Here is a 15,319-nt window from a genome sequence, read left to right on the forward strand (position 1 = left end):
GGAGAAATAGTTTTACACATTTATGGGAGTTGTTTCATCTTTTATCCCTTGTGGCTTACAAAAATTTGGGGTAAAAGTGACTTTTTTGAGAACATTTTCACCTTTTTTCCCTTTTGGGGCCTAATTGAATCAAACACCTGTTTGGGCAAATACACAAATTACACCTTGCTAAACTCTCCAAGGGGTGTACTTTCCAGAATGGTGTCTCTTGATGGGGCTTTCCTCTGTTTTGGTACCACTATGGCTCTCCAAATGCATCCTGACACATGAAAACTTTTTCAGCCATATTTGCCCTGCAAAAACGAAACAACGCTCTTTCCATTCCAAGTGCCCCCCTGTGCCCGTACAGAAGGGTACAGTGACAAAATGGGCATTGGCATGCTCAGGAGGAATTTCCTTAAACATGGTAAAATGCATTTTCCTTTTTAACCCATTGTGAAGTTGCAAATTTTAGTGTTCAATGAATCTATTGTAAGATAAAATTACATTTCTGTAATTTCACTTTCATTTATCTTTCACCCTCATGAAACGCTCAAAGGGTTAACAAAATTCCCAAAGGTTGTTTTGAATATTTTGAGGGGTGTAGTTTCTAAAATGGTGTCATTTGTGGGGGTTTTCTATCATGTAGGCCTTATAAAGTCACTTCTAACTAAACTGACCCTCCAAAAGTAGGTTTTGATGATTTTCGTGAAAATCAGAAAAATTGCACCTAAAGTTATAAGCCTCCTAACATCCTAAAAAAAAGGAAAAGATGTTTGAAAAATGATGCCAAGTTAAAGCAGACATATGGAAAATGTTAGTTATCAAGTTATTTTAGTGATATGACTAACTTTCCAAAAAGTAGAAAATTTTGAATTTTGAAAACATAGTTTTTTTCAAAATTTTGGGCAAATTTCCATTTATTTCATAAATAAATACCAAACATATTGATAAAATTTCTTGACCAACATGAAGTACAATGTGTCACGAAAAAACAATCTCAAAATCAACTGGATATGTTAAAGTGTTCCAAAGTTATAACCACTTAAATAGACACGTCAGATTTTAAAAAATGGGCCGTGTCAGGAAGGTGAAAAGTGGCTTCAGCGTTAAGGGGTTAAGCATGCGTTTTCAGTCCCTTTAAAAATGCATGCGTTTTTAAAACGCATCCGTTTTTTACCATTTACCGTTGGCTTCTTTTTTACACCTTTTTATCTCAATAGATAAAGAGGTTCAAAGCAGCCAAACGCATGGTAAATGGTAAAAAACGCATGCGTTTTTGAGCAGATTGAATTAAGATAACATATGTGTTTCTATGCAAAAGCATGCGATTGGCAATCAGTAAAGGCAGTAAAGACATATAACAATATTTTTATAAAATAAAATGGTAACATAATTTTACTATGTACTGAATCATTAAGAACGGAGATGTAGCAAGAGAAAATTCACTATATGGTAGGCATTATCATGGTATCACATGGAGGGGTTTTACTTAGAACTTCATATGCGCCTACCCTATTATTATATGTCACGAATAGGTGAAGTTCAACAATGAGCTTCATAGAGTTAAATGAGACATTTGTAGCTGTGTTACATCTGTATATATAGTTAGCGGTGTCTGTGGCACTTCATTCTCTGAGGATGAGTAATGAGACGTGAATGTTCCCTCCCAGCTCTGTGCTCACATTGTGCTGAGAACTCCTGACAACTTGTGTACGAGGAGGGAGCTCCCACATTGCACACCGCCGCTGACATGACAGCCAGATCCCAGGTCAGTATTCTCATTACACATGATCCTTATATAACCGCCTGTATATGGATGATACAGCTGCATACTCCTCAATAAGAGGAATTAGGGTGCTGCATGCACCCTAGTGAATCCCAGGCAGGACACCGAGGCAGTAGCTGTGTTCCCAGAGTTTACACTCATCTTATTTTCCGCTGTCATTTGCTATTGTATAAGTCACATTTCCTGTATGACTTAGACATTTAAAAGACTGTGAGATGTTCATGAAAAGTTGGACACAAAAGATAGTTCTGATCGTTTTGCTATGGAAAGAACAATTTTTTCCAGATGAGAACATATACTATAGTCTTTTATTGCCCTAAAAGGAAAATCATCAGGATAAGGGCAGCATTGACTAGCAATCAAAAGACATTGTTAATCATTTCTATTTCTATGATGGAAAGTATTATTTGTCATAGATACTTGGATCACGGTTGACGTTTAAGACCGTCTAGAACTTTCTTTAAAATGTGACCCTGTTGTGACCCTATCTCTCCCCTGTTTTCAGGGACATCCTGTCTTTCAGAGCCAGAGCTCCAGCTCGCAGCACTTGAGAGATCGACAGCGATTCTTTGAGGATGTCCTGGCGCATGATGTAGACATGTATTACCCCCATATTCACATGGTGAACGAGCGGTGGAGACGTAAGTGCAGGGTCCTGGGCTGCGGCTGGGATATACTACCCGGAAAGGATTAGCAAACTCCTCTCATGTAGCCTTGTAGGGTTACACATCTTGTTCTTGAACTGTCACATTCAACTAGAAATTTTTTTTTAGAACGTATCTATCAACATATCTCATATCCAACTGTCCAACTATCTATCTATCAATCGATCTATCTGCCTATCCTTTTACTATCCATTTGTCTGTCTGACTCATCTATCTGCCTATCTATTTACCTATCTATCTATCTATCTATCTATCTGCCTATCTATTTACCTATCTATCTATCTATCTATCTATATCACATCTATCTATCTAATCTATCTATCTATCTATCTATCTATATCACATCTATCTATCTAATCTATCTAATCTATCTATCTATCTATCTATCTATCTATCTATCTATCTATATCACATCTATCTATCTAATCTATCTATCTATCTATCTATCTCATCAATCTTATCTATCTAACCAACTATCTATCTATCTATCTATCTAATCTATCTATCTCATCAATCTTATCTATCTAACCAACTATCTATCTATTTATCTATCTTTCTATCAAGCAACAGAAAGCTTGATGGGATAGATACATTTTCTTATAGGTTTTTCCACATTTGCACACATAACCTATTCAGAACCTCCTTTCCAACACTGCTTAATGTAAGAAAAATGGAGAGAATGCATCTCCCGAACACCTCTCATGTAGCACTGAATAAATAAACAGCGATCAGGAATGGGATCTGGAATTTTTAAAGTGTTCTGTGAACGCAAGTAATAGGATGATATGTGCAGAAATTTTTACTGGAGGCTGAAGAAATGCAGGCAAGAACAAGCCTGAATTCTCAATAAGACGCACTCAGATGTGGAAAGTTCGTTCTGTGCAAGTTAATGTTTGGTGGATCTATAACAATATATCATGGAAAGGAACTCCCATTGGATTTAGGAATCTATACATTACCTAACCAGAGATCACAAGTGCTCCCACAAGGAAAATTAAGGTCTCGTAAACTCTATCCAGGGGGCAACTCAATGGAGAGATGTCTATATAAGCGTGTGTCCATGGAAGAGACAGATACGGCCAAGCATTTCATTTTATTAGACCCTTTATCTTAATAAGATTCAGTGATGAACACTTTTCTACAGTGGCTTCCACCGTTCTCTTCTTATCGGATTGCTCCGTCACCTCTAATGTTAGATATAGGATAATATAGGATAAAAATAAGTTCCTGCTGTAACATAACCAGGTTATGACTGGTGGCCGTAGGTGGATAGTTCATGTGGTAAGACTGTCAGTAAGTAAAGTTTGCAGCAAATGCTTTGTATTTATGGGTTGGGCGCATGAGATGTGGCGGGTGGAGGAAGTGCTGTACTTGTGGAGCAAAGAGATCTGTGCTCATAGTGTGCTCAAGGTGTGTCTGTAGTACTGTACTCCTCATGATCATCACATTTACCCCGTCATCTCTGTTGCATAATAACTCTACAGTGAATTCCCTTTTTTTTAAAAAATACCTCACTTTTGGATATGAGATGGCCCTTTGCTCCACTTCATAATGACCCAAACTAAGCATTTCCTCTGGAATAAATGCACAAAAATAAACACACTTTATATTTTTGTGTTAAAATGGGCAAAGCTTGATTTAAATCTTAAGACTAAAATAATCTCAGTTAAGATCTCCAGCTGTCTGAAATACAGCAACTAGATGAACAGCAAGATGTGGCCGACCATTCTAGCAGAGCCATTATACTTCAACTGCACTAAGGAAGATCTTTGCTCTGGTCCTTCACCATCATGGTCACCAACGCATGACACTACTATTTAGACCTCCTTCAGGTTTACCACTCACACCTCAGCTAATTCACCACCATGAGATTTTACATTCTGTATTAGGAGTAGTGGACTATAATATAAGCACTAGCCCAGGGGCCCAGGCCTTCTAGGGGGTCCAGGACAACCCAAATCACCAACCAAATTTATAATGAGATGGACCTTCACCCCTGGAATTCTCATACATCTGTTCATGCACTTAAAACCCATGTACACAAGAGCCATTTCAGGACGTTTAATGGTCCTCCAAAGGTCCTAAAACCAAACATTGAAAGCAGGCAGAAGGGATGTATCCTTCACCCCTCAATAATCTTAATTCTAATACCACATGTAGAAAGAGAATTTCTTATTTGTAGGGAGTTTAATATTCATGCAGCCCAGGACCCATGACAGTCTTAATCTGCCCCTGTGTATTAGTTAAAAAGAGCCCTTCAATAACATTCCTGCCACTTTCACCTGATTCTCCCTCCCAAACCCATGACCATGTTGCTCCTGGAAGTGTTGACCTCTGAACTTAACCTTAATTTTTACTGACTTAGGCTACATTCACACGATGTATACCCGCCGTACTGTAGTACGGCGGGCATACATCGACGCTGCAGAGAGGAGCAGGGGATGAGTGTTGCACCGTACCCCTCCCGTACAGGGCCGTGAGCCCATAGAAGTATATACGCCCCCCCGCCTTAGGCTGCATTCACACACATGTATGGGGGACGTATATATACGGCCGACGTATGTACGGCCGATATAGGTTCCCCATACACTTCTATGGGCTCACAGCATGGTACGGGAGCGGTACGGTGCCGCACACGTGCTGCTCCAAAGCCCGAGAAAAGATAGGACATGTGTTCCTATGGAGAGGGGCGGGGGTGAGCACCGCTCACCTCCTCCTCTTCTCCCTGCGCGCTGCGGTGTGCCCGCCGTGCTACGGTGCGGAGGGCAACGGCAGTGTGCATGTAGCCATAAACTGTACATGTCATGTAAAATTCCTGTACGTCACACCAGGTATTTAGATACAAGATGTACCAGTCCTAATATTGCCACTAGCCCAGTACAAAGAGGCAAAAATACAGAAGAATGTTATGTATTATGTAAGGAATGTGCTGCATCTCAACTTGTGCTAAAAACAGTAAATATACAGTATGTGCCTGAGGTTAATATAGAAATACTTATACACTATGTTATTTTGCAGAGGTTCATGAATACACATAAGATCTGCTGTATGTAAGGCAGATATCACATCTAAGTTCCTGTAGACGCCCCACCAGGGATATCTGAAAATTCATGAGTTTTACATGCAGTGATTCTGTACATAAAAAGTATTTATGGAACATTTTATGGATATTGTCTGAAGATCCATAATTGAATTTACTGGTATTCAAGTCAAAGGAATATTGCTCACTTTCTTGAGGTTGTATTTTTTTTGGAGACCTCTGTTTGGATGGAGACATATAGTACAGGTGCCATGTAAGGGAGTCATCAAAGATTGGAAGAAAGTCAACTTTTTACCATAACCTCACCACGTAGACTATGAATTATAGCCCTGAATAAATTGTCATTGCTTTTGTTGGTCTCCTAGTACTTGTCGCTCTACAGTAAATAAGTTCAGTATTAACCCCTTAACGCTCTGCGCCGTAGCTCTACGGCGCAGAGGTATAAGGGATGTATGAAGAGGGCTCACTGGCTGAGTCCTCTTCATACAGAGGTGGGGGTTTTTGCATTTTGCACAAAACCCCCACCGCTAATAACCGCGGTCGGTGCTTGCACCGATCGCGGCTATTAACCCCCTAAACGCCGCCGGCAAAGTCGCCGGCGGCGTTTAAAAGACGGCGGCGCGTGGGCGCCGCCATCTTTTTTTCGATCGCCACGCCCCCGAACGTCATCGGGGGGCGGCGATCAGTTGCCATGGTAGCCTCGTGTCTTCTTTTGACACGAGGCTATCTGGCAGCTGCATATTCGTTACAATGAGCCAGTGGCTCATTGTAATGAATGTGCTGCAAAAATGCCATATATTGCAATACAGAAGTATTGCAGTATATGGTAGCAGCGATCTGACTATCTAGGGTTAATGTACCCTAGATGGTCTAAAAGATAGTGAAAAAAAAAAGAAAAAAAAAAGTTTAAAAAATAAAAAAAATTAATAAAATATTAAAAGTTCAAATCACCCCCCTTTCCCTAGAACGGATATAAAACATAACAAACAGTAAAAATCACAGACATATTAGGTATCGCCGCGTCCCAAAATGCCCGATCTATCAAAATATAAAAACGGTTACGGCCGGCGGTGACCTCCGAGGCGGGAAATGGCGCCCAAATGTCCGAAATGCGACTTTTACACCTTTTTACATAACATAAAAAATGAAATAAAAAATGATCAAAATGTCGCACAGACCTCAAAATGGTAGCAATGAAAACGTCGCCTCATTTCGCAAAAAATGACCCCTCACACATCTCCGTGCGCCAAAGTATGAAAAAGTTATTAGCGTCAGAAGATGGCAAAAATTTTTTTTTCTTTTTTGTACACATTCGTTTAATTTTTGAAAATGTATTAAAACACAATAAAACCTGTATAAATTTGGTATCACCGCGATTGCACCGAACCAAAGAATAAAGTAGGCGTGTTATTTGGAGCGAAGAGTGAAAGTCGTAAAAACTGAGCCCACAAGAACGTGACGCACGTGCGGTTTTTTTTCAATTTTTCCACATTTGGAATTTTTTTTCAGCTTTGCAGTACATGGCATGTTAAAATAAATAACATTACGGGAAAGTAAAATTTGTTACGCACAAAATAAGCCCTCACACAGGTCTGTACACGGAAAAATGAAAAAGTTATGGATTTTTGAAGTTGGAGAGCGAGAAATGAGGCGAAAAACCCTGAGTTGGCCGTTGTTCAGACCCTGATGATGTATGATGATAACTTAACAGTGAAGACAAATAAGGGAACTGAAACTTTAAAGTTTACTACTCCTTCTAATGCAAATTTAGCATTTTGTGCAGAATAAAAGTTAACTTTTTTAGAACGGGAAAACCCCTTTAACCTGAAGAATATGAAAACTGTGACTCACTTAGATCCTGTGCCACTTGCAAATAAACATGAGAAAAACCTTTTCTTTTTTCATATTTCATTTTAGGATGTTTTACGATTCAATTTAATTTATATTTTATTTTTTCTCCACTGAAATGAATATGTTACGTATAGTTTCACATATAAACAGAGTTGTGAACCTCAAAACTGTTTGAGAGCAAAACTGTTTTAGTTACGTATGCCAACCAATCAGAGCTCAGCTTTCATTTTATAAACTGAAGTGGGAAAAATAAGTTGGATGTAGAATTTGCTCACATGGTGGTGAAGTCTGGACGCGTTTTTGCAAACTTTAAGAGTTTGAAGCTTGGGAACAGTCTGATGTTTTTGCAGTAATACTGTAACGTCCGTGCTAAAACGTCCTTCTATCCGCAGTTGGCAGAATAGGTGGCGTTAATTTGTGTGTGAACTGTGGCTTGGATTAAATGCTCCTTGCATTTCAGCCCTGCCCAGCAAGGGGTACTAGCCTGATTGACAGTTCCTCCAGTGTGCTGCTGGAGGCAACCGGGAACTGCCTTATATACCTGCCTACTCCCATCAGACCTTATTCAGTTATTCAGTCTGAACTGTGTATCTAGTGCTCTTGCCATTACATTTCTTGCCTTTCTGTGTACTGACTTCGGCTTTGCCTACTGACCATTCTATTTTCTATTAGACTCTGTACATTTGCCGCCATCTTGGTTTGGACCCGTTTGTTTGACTCCGCTTGTCTGTCTGTATCTTTTGTTTGTCCCTCAGTATCCTTTATCCCCTAGTGTGACCCCACTTTCCTGTCTCAGTCTTGTGTCGGTTTCTTTGCACCAGTGTGAACACCGACCTATATCTGTATTCCGGTTACCTGTCCGCTCCACCATCCAGCAGCTGTCAGACGAAGTAAGTCTTCCTTGTCATCTTGTAGGGTCACTCAGGGACAGTCAGATAGGTTCCTGATAGTGGGTTCGCCCTTGTCAGGGTGGTTTATCTGCTGTAGGCAGGGCCTTAGCCCGCAGGGAAGTCACAGGATGAGTTCGCCAGTCTTGAAGCTTTGCCCATTTTAACACAAAAATATAAAGCGTGTTGTGCATTTATTCCAGAGGAAATGCTTAGTTTGGGTCATTATGAAGTGGAGCAAGGGTCCATATGATATCCAAAAGTGAGGTATTTTTTTAAAACAAGGAATTCACTGTACAGTTATAATGCAACATAGATGACGGGGTAAATGTGATGATCATGAGGAGTACAGTACTACAGACACACCTTGAGCACACTATGAGCACAGATGTCTTTGTTCCACAAGTTCAGCACTTCCTCCACCTGCCATATCTCATGCGCCCAAGTTGACAGCTAGCGCCAAGCCTGGTTGTGGTTGTGTGGTTGCTGGACAGGTACTGACAAATACGTTCTAGAATGTGGGGGATAAATCTTTTGTAGCAGTAAGAGGGACAAAAGAGGTCCACATTTTTTCCCCTAAGCGGTGCCTTTTGCTCCACACTTTACTCTAGCTCCACACAGTATAGTTTCCCCCTTAGTGCCCTCTATCTTCCCCCCACATTGGGGCCCCTCCTCCTCCTCACGTTGTAGACTCCCTAATATTGTTTCCCCTGGCTCTCCCTCATATTAAAGCTTTCTTATTATGACACCGCCCTAGTTGGCCCTCACATTATATCCCCCCAGCCACTCCCCGGATATAGTGTCCGCCATCTCCCCTGCATATTAAAGCTCCATCTTATTGCTTCCCCCCCCCCCCTCCAGTAGCATCCCCTCATATGCTAACCCCCCGGTTGCTCCCTCTGATATTGTGGCTCCTCACCACCATTCTTCCTTGTTGCTGCTTAATGAACAAGAAACACAGATACTCAGCTCTCCCCATTCCCCAGCAGCTGCTCTCCTGCTCTCTCCTCTCCTGCTGTGTGTAGCTCTGAAGGTGAGATTACATCATCACATTGCGCCTGTCGGCCCTGCTCCACACAGCAGTAGCAGAGGAACAGAGTGTCTCTGTATTCAACTGTCCCGAGACACTGATGTGACAAGAGTTGAGCTAGATCCTTGAGGAAGCATCCGATTAGAAATGCATAAACTTCTACAAAGATTGCCCTGGATTTATTATTTATATATATATATATATATATATATATATATATATATATATATATATATATATATATATATATCAATCATATTTTCTGAATGTATAAAGCTGTATTCTCTTTTGCAGCTCCACTGGACAGTGTATCATCAATGGAGGTGAATATTGATTCAGTGGAATTGTCTGAACCACTGGACATTAGTGAACTGGAGCCCAGTGATACATTTCTGCCGTCAGAAGACCCTCTGAGCCCAATGGTTACTCCCGGTCAGTATTATACACAGCACCATTCTTCATAATAGCAGTTGTGGGTGTATATACTATACAATACCATGTAACAGCCAGGGATTTTGTCTACAGTTAAGTTCATTATATTGCAAAGAATAAAAATTAGAAGGGATTGTCCATGGTTAGAAAAACATTGCTGCTTTTTCTAAAAAATAGGGCCACTCTTGTCCACAGATTGCGGCTGGTATTGCAGCTGGACTTTTTTACATGAACATTGTGAAATGGAAGATGCAAAAATTGCAGAAAATAATGCATTCCCTTTAAAGGACAGCTACTATCAGTTTCCCACAACACTTCAAGGAGCAACATGCAAAGGGGGTCATGGCTTTGGGTGGGAGAATCAGGTGAAAGTGTCAGGGATGTTATTGAAGGATTTGTTTTAACTAATACACAGGGGCGGATTAAGACTGCCATGGGCCCTTGGCTGCATGAATTTAAATCCCCCACAAATCGGGAATTCTCTTTCTACATGTCGTACTCGAATCAAGATTCTTGAGGAATGGAGGATGCGTCCCTTCTGCCTGCTTTCAATATTTGGTTTCAGGAACTTTGAGAGGACATTTAAATGTCCTGAAATGGCTCTTGTGTACATGTGGGTGAAGAACCTTCTCAATATAAATTTGTTTGGTGGTTTGGGTTGCCCTGGGCCCCCTTGAATGTAACATCTCATGGTGGTGAAATGGCTGAGGTGTGAGTGGTCAGCCTGAAGGAGGTCTAAATAGTAGTGTCATGCATTGGTGACCATGATGGTGAAGGACCAGAGCAAAGATCTTCCTTGGTGCGGTTGAAGTGTAATGGCTCTGCTAGAATGGCCGGCCACATCTTGCTGTTCGTCTAGTTGCTGTATCTCAGACAGCTGGAGATCTTAACTGAGATTATTTTAGTCTTGTGATTAAAATGAAGCTTTGCCCATTTTAAAACCAAAATATAAAGCGTGTTGTGCATTCATTCCAGAGGAAATGCTTAGTTTGGGCCATTATGAAGTGGAGCAAGGGTACATCCGATATCCAAAAGTGAGGTATTTTTTTAAAACAAGGAATTCACTGTACAGTTATAATGCAACATAGATGACGGGGTAAATGTGATGATCATGAGGAGTACAGTACTACAGACACACCTTGAGTACACTATGAGCACAGATCTCTTTGCTCCACAAGTACAGCACTTCCTCCACCTGCCACATCTCATGCACCCAACCCATAAATACAATGATATTCACTGAAATTCATAAGATGATGATGAAAGCTTCCTAGCTAACAAAGCATTTGCTGCAAACTTTACTTACTGACAGTCTCACCACATGAACTATCCACCTACGGCCACTAGTCATGACCTGGTTATGTTACAGCAGGAACTTATTTTTATCCTACATTATCCTATATCTAACATTAGAGGTGATGGAGCAATCCGATAAGAAGAGAACGGTGGAAGCCACTGTAGAAACGTGTTCATCACTGAACGGAAAAGAGGTGCAATATCAGACACAACCTATTGTTTTCATACACTTACAAAAATTAAAACCTCCTGTATAAAAAAAAAAAAAAAATATTCATTTTGACATTTTATGGCAAAAATAACTTTTTCATACTTCGGTGTACGGAGCTGTGGATGGTGTCAGTTTTTGCGACTTTTGATGACATTTGAATGCTAACATATTAAGAACTGTACGGCATTTCGATCACTTTTTATAGAATTTTTTCTATATTTTAAAATGGCAAAAACGTGGCCTTTTTTACTTTGGGCGCTATTTTCCATTATGGGGTTAAACGCCGGGAAAAACCTCTTTTATATTTTGATACGTCACACGTCGGTAAGGGGTTAAAGGACAACTAACATTGCTCCTTAGGACTTCTTTTATTATAACTCTATATGCTGCAATCAGCATATTCCCCTCCCCCCATAGCTCTAGCGGTCCGGCCCCCCAACAGCATAAATTAAAATATGAGGCTCCTTGAGGCGCTTGGGTGATGTAGCCAGCGTATTACCATGGGTAATTTGCATACGTTTTATAAGTCTATATTTCTGTGATCTCCAAATGTAGAGTTATAATAAAAGAAGGAACTTCTTATTAGGAAACTGATAGTCAATATCCATTAAAGGGAATACGTTATTTTCTGCATACTTTTGCATCTTCCATTTCACAATGTTCATTTTGTGGCCCTGTTGTAATGTCTTGTCACTGACACTCACTGCTAAGTACACTGTACCGTCCTGATATATTCTTCTGTGTATACATATATATTCTATATACTTCTGAATACTTGGGCGCCTGCTGCTTCCACTATGTGGATGTATAATGTCTATATTCTTGTAATGAGATTACGGGGCAGGTATTTTATATATGCAAGATGATGGAATTATGCAGCATGAGAGGCACTTGTCATCTCTCCAGGATTTAAAGGAAATCTACCACCAGGATGAAGGATTGTAAACCAAGCACGCTAACATACTGATATGTTTCCCCTATGGCAGGATCTGCTCTTCTTTTAGCTTCTTATGCCCTTGTTTTAACTTAAAAAGGCTTTTAAAAATTATGCAAATGAGTCCGAGGAGCTCCTGCTCCATAACTGTTAATCCAGCCTTGAGCCTCTCAGGCTAATTTGCATAATTGTAAAGCCTTTTTTTTTTTAAAAAAACAAGGACATAAGAAGCTAAAAGAAGAGGGGGTACCAGAAGGGGGCTGTAAGTTTGCTTGGTTTACAAGCCTTGATTCTGGTGGTAGATTTCCTTTAATTTTCAGCGGTTGCAACATTTCTACGCTGATCACTATAGTATGAATTATGGAATCTGCAGTTTATTGGACTTGCATATTATATCGAAATGAGTATAATAGTCCTGCGGGTTGCCCTTACCTGTAGGACCTGGTAAGGTGACAGATATTTCTCACTACCTGACTAAATGGTCCGCCTACTCTTGACCTAAAGAGTGTGAGCATGACCATGATATGTTTTATTGGATAAAGTGAGGGAGATGTCTCTGGAGAGTTTTGCACTGGAAGCATTGACTGGACATATCAGACCGTGCAGGATACAACCCCCTACTAGTAACAACCAGATGTCAATTTATTCATACATTTACTAGCAGGACTTTTTAGTGCGAGTCCAATGTGTTCATCACCGCATTCGACTCACACAAAACTCTGAAACATAGCTGTTATTTAGATCTATGCAAACATCAAACATTTTTTCTCACTGTCCGTCTGCTTTGCGATGTGTCAGAAGTAGGGCATGTCCTACAGACAGTTCCCTACTTAAGGACACCCGACTTACAGATCACCCCTATTTACAGATGAACCCCTCTGCCCACTTTGACCTCTGATGAAGCTCTATGGATGCTTTACTATAGTTCCAGACTGCAATAATCAGCTGTAAGGTGTCTGTAATGAAACTTTATTGATAATCCTTGTTCCCATTACAGCTAAAAATTTTGAAAATACAATTGTCACTGGGACTTAATTTATTTTTTCTGGAGCTGCAATTCTAAAATATACAGTTCCGACTTACATACAAATTTAACGTAAGAACAAACCTAAAGAACCTATCTTGTACGTAACCCAGGGACTGCCTGTACTTTGATGCGAGTCAGGGGGAAAAAATGCATATTTAAGTCTATACGTGCGTGACAATAAAAATTGACCGCACTAGGATCACCCTATTGCGGTCAGTTTTTCCTGGGTGAGTTTCCAGCAAGTAGCTGAGAGCAGAGAGAATCTGACACAGGAGAAAGAAGATTTTGTGCTACAAAAAACGCATTGTTGCATCGCACTCGGACTGAACCATGAAAAACTCTGAATACACTTTGACCAAAATTTGATCAAAATCGCATGAGCAAAGTCGTGCGATTTTCAACACAGTTCTTGGGCAAGAGGCCTTAGAGGAAAAATACAAGATGCTCTAGAATAGCTTTTTATTTTAATTGGGAATACCAGTGTTTATTAAAACAGAGATTTCAGATATTGATATTTAATGATATTTCCTTTAAATCTTATATAATACTAGGATATATAATTATATGTTTTGCTATAACTATAGTGATTACTAGATGGAATTGAAAGATTCTTTTCTGAATTTATTGTTGTGAATTTTTATCAAATTTCTTAAAATTTGATCTTAATATTCATAGAAATTTCGGTGGGGCAGATCATGTATTCATCTAAACTTAGCAATTCAGTAACTGGTATCTGCATAATGTGGTTTCCATATTTTAATCGGAGGTTTAGAACTTACTGTTTTAGGAATCAGGAAACCCACAGGGAATGTATATAGCCAGTGAAGTACCATAAATACAAATTTTGAACTATGATAAGAAACCAACCCAGACACTGGAGCTCATCCAAAACTAAGAAGATCTCCACCCCTAGCTCCAGGATGGAAATAAAGCAGTGACAACCACTAAACTACAGTGCAGATGATATTATATGGTTGTGAAGTGTATAATTTGTATTTTGTTTTTTACTTCTGTTTCAGGCGACTTCCAAGGAATTGACTATTTTAGACTTCACTTCCCATTTTCACCTAGTCCCAGCCAGCAGGGCCCGGCACATGACAATGGTTACGCTAATAAAGGGAAAGAGGAAACTGGGGATGAGCAATCCAAAGAACACATCCTCAATCTGGATTCTGAAAGCAGCGACCACAACAAGACGCCCTTGTCCGAAGCACAATAGCCTGCAGCCTCCTCTGAAAAGACTATGGTACTCGCCAGTGGCCACTATGGCTTTTCTCCTGGGTTAGATTGTAAATGAGGTAAAGAGTGAATTGTTATTGGGGTCGTATGGGATCCGCTGTTGTGTAAGATGGGCATTCATAGGCAGCTAGCTCTGCACAATGCTGTATTTATATAGGTTTTTAATGCATTCCAGTCTTTTTTCACAGTATATTTATCCACACTTGGTTGGTTGGTATTAAGCTCAGGCTGCCCTTTTCAGGGGCCTACGTCTATTAATAATCATGTTCTAGGAAGAGAATGTTGATTGGAACAAAAGTGTAACATCCTTCTATTTCCGTCCTCGCCATGTGAAGTCAGATGAAGCGGTAACATGATCATAATCCTCCAGTGATTATGTCAGAGATTAAAATTTCCTTATGGTGCCCCCTAGTGAAAGTTCTGGTGATGCTGGGTGGCGGTCCTGAGAGATCAGCTTACTACAGGTATAGATTACTGTTTTAGCACAGCCTTCAGCTTTCTATACTGTGTTACTTACAAAATAAATGCAATTTGTAAAAGAAGAATTGTGTGAACCCAGATTATTTGTACAATAGCTGTAATATTAGAATAATCTCTCCTATGAGTAAGAAATGAATATGCGCTGAAAAACTGCTTTATCATTCAACATGATGAAATACTTCAAGAGAAATAGAATTACAGAGAATTTTCACTTGTATCTAGTACTAAAATCCCCACCAGGCACCACCCATATGCAAAGACAGCTGCAGGCTAGTAGCCTAGGATTGCAGTGGCTGGCTTGATGGCGGCTAGGCTGCAGGTGTCACGGGAGCCTTGGTCCTAGATTAGGCTTCGTCCGCATCCATCTGGGCCGGCAAGAAGAGGGGGTGCAGTGTAGCTATGTAGGTTTCACCCTGGGGCACTTGTAGTGTAGGTGAGTTGTCCCCAGTAGATGGGAAG

The 15,319-nt window shown here is 40.2% G+C and overlaps 1 protein-coding gene across 1 annotated transcript; it reads left to right on the forward strand.

Annotated features, from left to right (window-relative positions):
• The first annotated feature begins 1,625 nt into the window (after positions 1-1,625).
• LOC140120641 (dysbindin-like) lies at positions 1,626-14,919 on the forward strand. Its single transcript, XM_072139602.1, has 4 exons — positions 1,626-1,750; positions 2,274-2,409; positions 9,536-9,673; positions 14,161-14,919. The coding sequence occupies exons 1-4, from the start codon at positions 1,733-1,735 to the stop codon at positions 14,358-14,360; spliced, it is 492 nt and encodes a 163-aa protein (XP_071995703.1). The 5' UTR covers positions 1,626-1,732; the 3' UTR covers positions 14,361-14,919.
• The last annotated feature ends 400 nt before the right edge of the window (positions 14,920-15,319 follow it).

Source organism: Engystomops pustulosus, chromosome 3 (assembly GCF_040894005.1).
Source record: "Engystomops pustulosus chromosome 3, aEngPut4.maternal, whole genome shotgun sequence".
Classification (NCBI taxonomy): domain Eukaryota; kingdom Metazoa; phylum Chordata; class Amphibia; order Anura; family Leptodactylidae; genus Engystomops; species Engystomops pustulosus.